Source organism: Triticum aestivum, chromosome 2A (genome assembly GCF_018294505.1).
Source record: "Triticum aestivum cultivar Chinese Spring chromosome 2A, IWGSC CS RefSeq v2.1, whole genome shotgun sequence".
Lineage (NCBI taxonomy): Eukaryota > Viridiplantae > Streptophyta > Magnoliopsida > Poales > Poaceae > Triticum > Triticum aestivum.
This window is the reverse complement of record NC_057797.1, coordinates 59,383,646-59,396,011: the sequence shown is the minus strand read 5'-3', so window position 1 is coordinate 59,396,011 and position 12,366 is coordinate 59,383,646. Positions and strand designations below refer to the sequence as shown.

At 53.1% G+C, this 12,366-nt stretch overlaps 2 protein-coding genes across 2 annotated transcripts; both read left to right on the top strand.

Annotated features, from left to right (window-relative positions):
• The first annotated feature begins 1,323 nt into the window (after window positions 1–1,323).
• Window positions 1,324–3,255, top strand: LOC123187446 (ricin B-like lectin R40G2). Its single transcript, XM_044599314.1, has 5 exons — window positions 1,324–1,698; window positions 1,790–2,197; window positions 2,308–2,430; window positions 2,533–2,761; window positions 2,852–3,255. Coding segments are annotated over exons 1-5 (1,122 nt in total). The 5' UTR covers window positions 1,324–1,338; the 3' UTR covers window positions 2,854–3,255.
• Window positions 3,256–5,310: 2,055 nt separating this feature from the next.
• On the top strand, window positions 5,311–6,426 carry LOC778384 (ricin B-like lectin R40G3). The gene is made up of 2 exons (XM_044599316.1): window positions 5,311–5,769; window positions 5,846–6,426. The coding sequence occupies exons 1-2, from the start codon at window positions 5,326–5,328 to the stop codon at window positions 6,077–6,079; spliced, it is 678 nt and encodes a 225-aa protein (XP_044455251.1). The 5' UTR covers window positions 5,311–5,325; the 3' UTR covers window positions 6,080–6,426.
• The last annotated feature ends 5,940 nt before the right edge of the window (window positions 6,427–12,366 follow it).

The window sequence follows — 12,366 nt, the reverse complement described above, 5'->3', positions numbered from 1 at the left end:
CATTGGCGGCCAAGTGGGAGGCGGCCGAACGCCAAGTGGAGTAGACGACGGAGGCGGCCAAGCAGCTAGCGGCCTAGGTGGTGTAAGAGGTGCAGACTACCCAGCCAGACATGGCGCAGGTAGCCTACTGCGGGCCTTCCTGTGGGTGTAGACACGAACGTTCATCGATCAGACCAACGAGGAGAACGAGGACGCAACCTAGGGCCAACGGCTGCATTTTTATAAAAGTTTCTATGTTTATTGTTTTTTTAAAATTTAGTTTATGTAAGTAGACTTTGACTGGCGTTTTAGCTATGAAGTTTATATTTTTTTTAACGATTTACTTGGATTACTATTTTTTAATACGCAAATTTGAAATGCATTGGCCGCATTGGATGCACCTATGACCCATTGAACAGAACCGAGCATCTTCGTGCGCTCGGCCGATCCAAATGGACACAAAACGGATCAAATCCGCGTCCGTTTGCGTCGGCCTGTTGAAATCGACCAAATTACATAGATACTTAGCCTCTAAGGATGAGTACACTAGATTTTCTAAAAAAAAGAGTATACTAGAAGAAAACGCTGCTGAGATAAGACAATGGATAGAGTACAAAATACAAAAAACATTAACTGTACTCCACTAATCCAAAATACGCTGGCCATTGCGTGTTTGCATGCATACAGCTAATGCAAAGTTAATGCCATGGAAAACACTGAAGTAGTAGGTAAACCGAACCAGAACCTTCCAGTACATTCACACCAAACGGCTAGTAGTAGTACTCCTATGTTGCAAGGCAGTGCCAAGTGTCAGCTGAAATCTGACACCAGTACTGCTGCAGGACCAAAACAATCCAAGAGCAGAGAAAAATATTTAGTCTTTAATTACCAGGATACTTAGCCTCTAAGGATGATACTCCCACCAGAAGAAGACACTGCTAGCAGCTAGGATTAGACAACGGATGATGTGCAAAATACAAAATACACTAACTGCACTCCACCAATACAACAACTCATACTGTATGCTGCTGGCATTTTTGGCCATTGCATACATTTGCATGCGTCCAGCCAATGCTGATCAAGACTTTTCACTGGCAGCAACCGGCTGGCTGCTGCTGTGAATCGAGCCAAAATCCTGCTAATCGAACCAAAATCTTCCGGTAGTACATTCACGCCAAACGGCTAGTGCTAGTGCTGCACTGGCAGCGATCGATCGAGCGAGCGTATCCTGTAATTACTTTTTACCATTTAGTCCAGGCCGCTGGAGATATGCTCCAAAGATTTTCAAGATTTTACAGCGCGTGATGAGTGGAGATATGCTCCTGGTTTGCTCTGCTCCCGGCTCTATATAACGGGGCCATGGGGCAGCGCTCTCTCCTCACTCCCACAGCTCCCACCGTTCTCCAGTCGATCACGCACGCTCTCCTCGCCGCCGAGATGTTCGGGTTCGGGCACCACCACAAGGACCAGGCGCCGCCGGCGTCGGGCCCCAACCAGATCTTCAAGATCTACTGCCGCGCCTCCGAGGACTACTGCCTCGCCGTCCGCGACGGCGAGGTGGTGCTCGCCCCCGTCAACCCCAAGGACGAGACCCAGCACTGGCTCAAGGACATGCGCTTCAGCACCACCGTCAAGGACGAGGAGGGCATGCCGGCCTTCGCGCTCGTCAACAAGGCCACCGGCCTCGCCGTCAAGCACTCCATCGGCCAGTCCCACCCCGTAAGTCGTCCGTCCATCTCCTCCTTCGGTTCGGTTGGTTGGTTGGATTGATCTTTGACATATGCGTCCATGGGGGACGGTGGCGTTGCAGGTGAAGCTGGTGCCGTTCAACCCGGCGTACGAGGACGCGTCGGTGCTGTGGACGGAGAGCAAGGACATGGGCAAGGGCTTCCGCTGCATCCGCATGGTCAACAACACCCGCCTCGGCTTCGACGCCCTCAACGGCGACAAGGACCACGGCGGCGTGCACGACGGCACCACCGTCGTGCTCTGGGAGTGGTGCAAGGGGGACAACCAGTGCTGGAAGATCTGGCCCTGGGCCGAGGCGCACGCCGCCGTCGAGTCCGGCGCCACCATGGGCAACAACGCCCACGCCATGGGCGGCGGGCCCCCCGTGCACGCCGTGCGCGTCTTCTGCAAGGCCGGGGAGGACTACAGCCTCACCGCCCGCAACGGCACCGTCTGCCTCGCCCCCACCAACCCCAGGGACGACTACCAGGTCAGTTCTGCTGCCGCTACTTGACCAAATTAAACAGAGTCCTTTCTTTTTACCTGTCGTGCCGTGTGGCGATCTGTAAATGAAACTGAAATTACCGGATCTTTGTGCAGCACTGGATCAAGGACATGAGGCACAGCAACAAGATCAGGGACGAGGAAGGGTACCCTGCGTTCGCACTGGTGAACATGGTCACCGGCGAATGCATCAAGCACTCCACCGGCCAGGGCCACCCCGTAAGCACCCACACACATAAAGATTGTGCATGATTTGAGCAGAGAAGCATCTGGCGGCAGTTCTTACTGAAGATCTGTAATTGATGGTGCGTGCATGTGCAGGTGAAGCTGGTGCCGTACAACCCGGCGTACCAGGACGAGTCGGTGCTGTGGACGGAGAGCCGAGACGTGGGCAAGGGCTTCCGCTGCGTGCGCATGGTGAACAACATCTACCTCAACTTCGACGCCTTCCACGGCGACAAGGCCCACGGCGGCGTCCACGACGGCACCGAGATCGTGCTCTGGAAGTGGTGCGAGGGCGACAACCAGCGCTGGAAGATCCTCCCCTGGTGTAAGTACTATAGTCGTACTGCTCTGCAGTTCAACCTGATACATCTTGCTTGCATCTGTGTTCTGACCAGTGAATTGTTGCTTCGTGCAGAGATGAGCTGCCGCATTGCCATCGACACATCGCCATGGATTAGTCCGGGGACAAGCCCCCCAAGTCGTCCTAGTCGCCGTCCGTCCGTCCGTCCGTCCGTCGTCGTCGTAGTCCTCTGCCGCTGGTAGCGAATAATGTTGCTGTGTCCAAATAAAACCGTGTGCGATGTGTGGCAATGGTGTCTGTGTGCGTGTGTCGCCTTGTGATTGAATGATTGAGCCGGCGTTTCTGCGAGGAAGAAGAGAGTGTTGGAGAGAGTGAGGAGAGGGACCATGATTCCGAAGTCTGAACTTTGATGTAACTCGTCTGTGTTTTCTTGGTACTGGGCCCTGTACTGTGCTACTCTGTGACCTGCATTGTCTCCGTTTTTCTGCGATCTAATCAATGGGCTCACCTATCTTCCACCCTCCTCGTACTACGTTTGTTGTACCCGTTGGGGCCTTGCTTGTTCATCAGCTTCTGCCATGCCCAATTTCTCAGATCAAACAGGCTTGATTTTGCGAGGGGAAATGTGTACTCTCCTTAGAAATACTGTATCTAAATTCCATACTTGAAAATCATACTGTAAGCTCAAGTTGTGCCTCTAACATGGAGTTGAAATGTGAGAACTAGTCCGTTAAATTTTCCCTTTAGGCCTTGGTTAAGCCACTCCCCAAGTGGATTGGAGTGGAATGGAGGGGATTTGGGGGGGGGGGGGGGGGGGGGGAATTTGAACTAGATGGGATTTAATCCCTGCCGATACATGTCAATCCCTCTCATTTATCATGGAACCGAACAAGGCCTTAACGATTTGCAAGACAAGTTTTCCACAGGAACAAATGCAGGGAAAGTGCTCTTTGCAATGAGTATGCCATGTATAGCAACCTCCTTGTAGTGATACTAGCCTTTACATTACACCATGATACCATTCGAAAGCTCCCGAAGAAATAAAATGATGCCATTCTAAAGAACTAGGGCAATTGGTCATGAAAAGTCCTAGATTTTGTTTCCATACTATTGCCACTTAAGCAATCTACAAATTTCCTTCAAAATTCAGTTGCCACCGTGAGAATAAAATACACAAAACATGTTGAAAAGGACTCCAAAAAAAGGGAATAAGAAGAGGCATTGACATGTAAATGCTAGTTTAATGAAAATATGACGAAAATGTAATGAATGTGCTCCAATTTAGATGAAAATCATTTGATTTGCGTGTACTTCCTTCGGTTTGTTGAAATCCGGTTTGAGATGTATGCGGGCACGGTTGAATGACTGGCTCCCGCATCACTTTCCACAGAATGATACCCACCAGTCCACGGACGAATTTGGTATGTCCGATTTGGGAGTCAGCGTTGAAAATGCCCTTTCAGCGTTGAAGATGCCCTTTGCCAGAAGACCATATCAGCTCAAACTAAACTAATCTTGAAGGTCTTGAAAAATTGATTGAACTATACAACCTCATAAGCGAAAGTGCCGTTCTCAGCTCGAACTCATATGAACTCGGGTGAACAGTAAAATCCAAAAAAAAATGAAAACAAAAGCAAAAAATTCTGAAATTTTTGTGTGACAAACTTTGACAAATATTTTCAATGTTTGCAATGTTTCATGAAGTCGTGGCAAAAAAAAATAGTCACTTAGAAAAAAACTTTTTGGAGCATTGATTTTGGGGTTTTGTTTTGCTACAACTTGCACGGATCTCATTTTATGGTGAAACTTTGCAGGCATTTAAACATTTGTCAAATGTTGCCACAGTTTTTTTAGAATTATTTAATTTGTTTTAAATTCTTTTGGATTTTACTGTTCACCCGAGCTGGAGCTCAGTTAATCCGCATGCCCCGGTAAGTTTTGTTTTTTGAGATCTTGTCTTGCGCTGGGCCATGCTGGTAGACCGGGCCATGATTATACGAATCCAATGCCATATGTCTTGCCGGGCCACGTACAATTGTTTAATTTACATAATAACGAAATCAAGTCCGGCCCGCCTCTCTCTGGTGCTGCGGGGGGTAGTATATTGAATTATTGATCCAGATTCCAGAAATGGGCCGTTCCGTCTTGACGCTTTACCTTACCATTTCTATCGCGAATATTTCCTTTTCTTTTCTTTAGAGTTTTCTTCGGGAGAAAAATCTTCACTTTTGAAACGAGCACATCATGAGCACACCGGGAATGTATCGGTGCGGCGACAAAGCACAGCACATAGTAAAATTCGGCTTCCCCTAGCTATCTCCCCAGCAATAATAGAGGACGTACGTACGAGAGGGATTCTTCTTCCCAAAACTACCAGAAAGAAATCGAATCACGCAAAGCTAGCCAGCTCAGGCTCTAGCTTGGTCCGGCACACCCACATCTCACCACCTAGCTAGCTAGTGTCCCATGGCATCATCTGTCTATCCCACGGAATCGCTCCATGGAATCCCACCACCACCCCGCACATCCACATCGCTTATCACCATGACAGGCAGCGTGAGGCCAACGCCATGTATTAGAGCACACCAATGGAATATGATCGTCCCGTCGCCCCTATAAATTCCTCCGTCCCGTCGCCATGCATTGCGCAGGTCGATCAGGAGATCGAGCATATAGCCATGGACTACTACCGCGAGACCTACGGCGGGTACGGGATGGCGACGCCCGGGTACGCGGCGCCGGTGCCGTACGGCATGTCGCAGGTGAACATCGACGGCAACTGCGGCGGGCGGCCGATGCCGCCGCAGCCCACGGTGAAGATCTACTGCCGCGCCAACCCCAACTACGCCATGTCCGTGCGCAACGGCAAGGTGGTGCTGGCGCCGGCCAACCCCAAGGACGACTACCAGCACTGGATCAAGGACATGAGGTGGAGCACCAGCATCAAGGACGAGGAGGGCTACCCCGCCTTCGCCATGGTGAACAAGGCCACCGGGCAGGCCATCAAGCACTCCCTCGGCCAGTCACACCCTGTAAGTAGTCTCTGCTGCCTTCATTCATTTGTGTTTTCATAAACTGAAATCTAGAATCATCTTGGTGTGCATGCAGGTGCGTCTGGTGCCGTACAACCCAGACTACCTGGACGAGTCGGTGCTGTGGACGGAGAGCAGGGACGTGGGCAACGGGTTCAGGTGCGTGCGCATGGTGAACAACATCTACCTCAACTTCGACGCCCTCAACGGCGACAAGTACCACGGCGGCGTGCGCGACGGCACCGAGGTCGTGCTCTGGAAGTGGTGCGAGGGCGACAACCAGCGCTGGAAGCTCCAGCCGTACTACTGAGCCAGCCAGCCAGCGCGCGCCATGCATGGCTCGTGCACGTACGCGGGGAGATCGAGATATCCACACATGCGTACGTACGTATCTACTGAAGAAACGATGTCATGTGGACCGTCCCGGATAGACAACATGCATGCGTCTCTCGCTACCTACCCCGCAGAATAACGGAGCTGTTGTGCTTGTGTGTGTAATGACAAGTTACGTAACAATAAAGGACCTTCGTGATACGTAAAAACAATGAAATACGCATGCACAGTGTAAGACAATAGGCTTTGGGGGGAACCGGCACAACCCTCTAGGGGTGGCCTATCACATATATATATAATGAGGTGATATACAACGTTACAATATACACATGTAAATACAGTCTAACACCCTCCCTCAATCTTAGCCACTTTCTAATGAATCTAGAAGGGTAAGATTGCGCCTGCAAGTCTCAAACTGTGGCAAAGGCAATGGCTTGGTGAAGATGTCAGCAAGTTGATCCTTGGAAGAAATAAACTTGATCTGTAGTTGCTTCTGAGAGACACGTTCACGCACAAAGTGATAGTCAACTTCAATGTGTTTCGTTCGGGCATGGAATACCGGATTTGCAGAAAGGTATGTAGCACCGATGTTATCACACCAAAGAACAGGAGGCTGTGATTGGGGTATACTTAACTCCTGAAGCAAGGACTGTACCCAGATGATCTCTGATGTGGCATTGGCCACAGCCTTATACTCAGCCTCAGTACTGCTACGCGAGACAGTAGCCTGTTTCCGAGCACTCCAGGCAATCAGGTTAGAGCCAAAGAAGACAGCATAACCCCCCGTGGATCGCCTGTCATCCGGATTGCCAGCCCAGTCTGCATCAGAATATGCTGAAAGACAACCAGAGTCAGACGGCCGAATATGCAAACCATGAGCCACCGTGAAACGAATATAGCGCAAAATCCGCTTAACAGCAGACCAATGAGTGTCACGGGGTGACTGCAGATACTGGCAGACTCGGTTAACAGCATAGGAAATGTCTGGTCGCGTGATCGTCAAGTACTGGAGCCCACCAACAATACTCCTGTACTCTGTCGCATCAGAAGAAGAAAGAAGCACACCATCAACAGCATTGAGCTTATCAGTGGTAGACATGGGTGTAGTCGTCGGTTTGCACTTAAGCATCCCAGCTCGCTGCAACAAATCCAGAGAGTACTTCTTCTGCGTCATAACAAGGCCAGCAGCACGAGAAGTAACCTCCACACCAAGAAAGTAATGAAGCTTCCCAAGGTCCTTGACCGCAAAATCAGCACCAAGTGAGCGAACAAGCGCAGTAGCAGCCGACTGAGAGGAGCTGACCAAAATGATATCATCTACATAGACCAACAAGTACATAGTAACCTCAGGCCTTTGAAGAAGAAACAATGAGGAGTCAGCAGTTGATGATGCAAAACCATGAGCACGAAGAGCCATTGCAAGACGAGCATGCCAAGCACGAGGAGCCTGCTTCAGACCATAAATTGCCTTGGACAGACGACAGAGATGATCAGGGCGATCCGGATCAGAGAAACCCGGAGGCTGGCGCATGTAAACCTCCTCCGCCAAGACACCATGAAGAAAAGCATTTTGAACATCAAGCTGACGAAGAAACCAACCTCGAGTAACAGCCAGAGAGAGAAGAAGTCTGATGGTAGTAGGCTTGACCACTGGACTGAAGGTGTCTTCATAGTCAAGTCCAAAACGCTGTCGAAAACCACGAGCAACCAGACGAGCCTTATAGCGCTCAATGGACCCATCAGAATGCCTCTTCACTTTGAAAACCCATTTGGAATCAATGACATTTACCCGTGATTGTGGAGGAACAAGAGTCCATGTCTGATTGCGAAGAAGCGCTTGATACTCCTGCTCCATGGCCTCTCTCCAATGAGGAATGCGCATAGCAGCTTGATACGTGCGTGGCTCAGAGGATGGATCTGCGAGAGCAGCAGACATGCACGCCGCTAACCAAGCAACTGTGCCATCGTGACGTTGCTTAGGCTGAAAAATGCCACTCCGACTGCGCGTATGTGGACGTAGAGCAGCAGCAGGAGCCGGCGGAGGCGAAGGTGACGGAGACGTGACGGTCGCCGGAGATGCAGGAATCACCTCAGGCGAGCTCGGGACAGACGACTCCGGGCTGCATGGCGAAGACTGGCCCGACGACAGGGGCTCAGAGGCCATGGGCGAACCGAGAGTGGGCGAGGCCAGCTCCGGTGACACCGGCCCAGACGGCCTTGGCGAGGCGAGAGCAGGCGAGGCCGGCCCTGGTGAGAAGGGCCCAGACACCCTGGGCGAGGCAGGGGCGGGCGAGGCCAGGCCTGGTGATGACTGCCCCGACGCCCTGGGCGAGACGGGGACCGAGGAGGCCGGCCCAGTCGGCGGGGTTGCAGGGCGCGACGATGGCGAAGGCAGCCCAGAAGCCAGAGGCGACCGGGCCAGGACGTCGATCGGCCGTGCATGAGCACGGAAACCGAGGCCATGCAGGGGCGCCATGTGCTCCTCATGCACAACAGAAGGTGCCGAGGATGAAGGCGATGGCGACGAAGAGGAAGATGGCACTTCCAGAATCTCCAAACGAGCCCCACGACCAGTGCCTGCACCATGGTTAGGCAACAATAGAGGAGAATATGCAACATCATCAAATTGGTCAGAAGCAACAGAGGATGAATGCATGACAGGTGGCTCGGTAGTGGACACAGGGAGTTTGGCAAAGGGAAAAACATGCTCATCAAACACAACATCCCGAGAGATGTAGACACGATTAGTGGGCACATGAAGACATTTGTATCCTTTATGAAGAGAGCTATAACCAAGAAAAACACACTTCTTGGAACGAAACTCGAGCTTACGCTTGTTATATGGACGGAGATGGGGCCAGCAAGCACACCCAAACACCTTGAGAAAGGTGTAGTCCGGTTGTTCATTAAGGAGAACTTCAATGGGAGTCTTCATATTCAAAACACGAGTGGGAGTACGATTGATGAGAAAACATGCAGTGGTGAAAGCATCACTCCAAAAACGAAACGGAACAGATGCATGGGCCAAAAGAGTCAGACCAGCTTCAACAATGTGACGATGCTTACGTTCTACTGAACCATTCTGCTGATGTGTATGTGGACATGCTAAACGGTGAGTGATCCCAAGCGACTGAAAGAAGGAGTTGAGGTTGCGATACTCGCCACCCCAGTCCGACTGAACATGAACAATTTTGTGCTTGAGAAGGCGTTCAACATGTTTTTGGAACTGAACAAAAATGTCAAACACATCAGATTTACGTTTGATAAGATAAAGCCAGGTAAAGCGGCTGTAAGCATCAACAAAACTGATATAGTAATTATGACCACTAACAGAAGTCTGAGCAGGACCCCATACATCTGAAAACACAAGTTCTAAAGGATGTTTCACCTCACGACTGGACTCCGAAAAAGGAAGTTGATGACTCTTCCCCTGCTGACAAGCATCACACACTGCTACATCTTTATTACTAGACACACTAGGAAGCTCATGACGACGCAAAACATGCCGGACAATAGGTGTGGCCGGGTGACCAAGACGAGCATGCCACTGTGACGGAGATACCCGAACTCCACTGAAGACGCGAGCGACGCCAGGATGCTCCAGACGATAGAGACCTTGGCAGAGCCGCCCACTAAGAAGAATGTCCCTCGTGCCCCGATCCTTAATAAAAAGATCAAAAGGATGAAATTCACAAAGCACATTATTATCACGAGTGAGTTTAGGAACTGAAAGAAGATTACGTGTCACAGATGGAACTCGAAGAACATTGCGAAGTTGAAGACTCCTATTGGCATGTCTAGTGAGAAGTGATGCTTGACCAATATGAGAGATGTGCATACCTGCTCCATTGGCGGTGTGGATCTTGTCGGAGCCATGGTAGGGTTCACGAGTGTGAAGCTTCCCCATCTCACTGGTCAGGTGCTCTGTCGCCCCAGAGTCCATGTACCAGTGGGGATCAATGGAGTAGGACTGAGTGTGTCCCTGTGGCTTCTGCGGCGGCGGACGATCAGCCATGGCGACCTGACGAGCAAAGTTGCGTGTATCCTTCCCGTCATTGCCGAGACCAAGAAAACCCCGCTGGAAGCGCTTGTGACACTTCGAGGCCCAGTGCCCATCGCGACCACAAAGCTGGCACACACGTGGACCGCCAGCCCCTGGTAGCGTCGCAGTAGGAGGAGGGGCCGAGGCGGGTGGTGGTGACTGCCCCGAAGGAGCCCTGGATGAAGCAGAGGAGCGACCACCCTTGGTGGCGGCGTTTGCCGAGAGGGCGCCGTTGCCCCTGGATCGGCGCGTCTCGACTCGTTGCTCAGTAAGCAGGAGGCGTGAAAAGACCTCGTGTGCTGGCATGGGCGTGGAGTTGCCCCTCTCATTGATGATCTCGACTAGGGCGTCATACTCCTCATCAAGACCATTGACAATAAACGAGTTGAACTCGGAGTCGGTGAGGGGCTGTCCAATGGAGGCCAGCGTGTCGGCGAGACTCTTGACTTTGTTGTAGAACTCAGTGGCGGTGGAGTCAAGCTTCTGACACTCCCCAAGTTGGCGACGGAGCCCAGATACACGAGCCTGCGACTGTGCCGCAAACGAGCGCTCAAGAATAGTCCATGCCTCGTGGGACGTCTTGGCGAAGACAACAAGCCCAGCAACGGCCGGAGAGAGCGACCCCTGGATGGAGGAGAGGTTCGCCTGATCCTGCCCTGTCCAGACACGGTGAGCCGGATTATAGACCGGACCGTGCACGCTGTCAACCAGCGCAGGAGGGCAAGGGAGAGAGCCGTCGACATAGCCAAGCAGATAGTGACTCCCAAGAAGCGGAAGAACCTGCGCGCGCCAGAAGATGTAATTGTCCGACGACAACTTGATGGTGATGAGATGGCCGAAGTGAAACGGCGGCGGCGGCTGCGATCCCATCGAGGAGACTGGCTGAGGTGAGACCACCGTGGAGACAGTCAGAGGGGCAGCCGGCGCGGTGACAGAGGGCGCGATGGCCGCGGTTGACGCCGCGAAGCCTGCCAGCGCGACGTCCTCCGCCACCAGCGGCGCAGTGGCCGAGGGCGCGACAGCCGCGGTTGACGGGGCGGCGGCGGTGTGGGCCACAAGCGCCTGCCCGGGCAAAGTAGCAGCCGGCGGGAGCGCGAAGAGGGAGTCGATGCTCCGTGTCCCGATCGGCGCCTGAAGGGAGACGGCATCCAGCGGCCTCGAGAGAAGTGCCGCGAGGGAGGCCGGCAGAAAACCGGTGGCGGTGGAGCCGGACGCAGCGGCGGACGTCATAGCAGTCGGGCGACGGCGACGGCGGCGGCGGTTTAGGGTTTTTAGGCGGAAGCGGACGTAACCTAGCGTGATACCATGTAAGACAATAGGCTTTGGGGGGAACCGGCACAACCCTCTAGGGATGGCCTATCACATATATATATATAATGAGGTGGTATACAACGTTACAATATACACATGTAAATACAGTCTAACACACAGTTCATGTGAAATACTCACACATACAAATTTCCAACGAAACTCGGTAGTTTGATTCGTGTCAAGGGAACTTGTACAAACATTTTCCCCTCTGGACCTGGCACCTCCTCTCTTCCATGTCCCCCTCCTCCATGAACCTCAGGGCATCTTCAGCCGCGCCCCTAGGAAGGCCTCCCCAGGCGTTTTTTTTTGCGCCGGCGCCGAAAAAGCGGCCCAGTCGTGCCTCCAGGAGCCCGATTGCCGAACCTGGCGCGCTGGGGGGCGCCCGGGGGCGCCGGGGCAAACTGTTTTGACGCGAAAAAGCCGCGGGCCAGCCACGTCAGGGACACGGCGGCTCGTCTTCCCCCCAACTACCTCGGTTCCTGCGGGGAATCAATGGCAAGGCTGCCGCCGGTCATCCTTGCCATTGATTCCTCACGGGCGGCGCGTCTCGGGACGGCGCGCCGACGCCTCCCCTCCCTCGCACGCGTACACATGGCGCGGAGCGGCTATAAAAGCCGGCGGTACTCGCCGGTGCCCACACCAGACTCGCCCCTCGCCGCCGCCCAGCCCCTCTCTCTCCGTCTCCGTCTTCCTTTCTCGAGCGCCACCGGCAGCCCCTCTCTCTCCCTCTCTACCAGCGCCGAGCCCGTCGCCATGGCAGAGCGCTTCCCCGGAGACGAGGCGGCGGCGAACGGCTTCAGTCGGCGTTCGCTCCACGAACAGGAGTCCTGGCTCCTGTTCCAGGCGAACATCCCGGCGCCGCCGGACATGCGCGCCGGGCCGACGGGGTGGCGGCTCAGCGACGGGGGAGT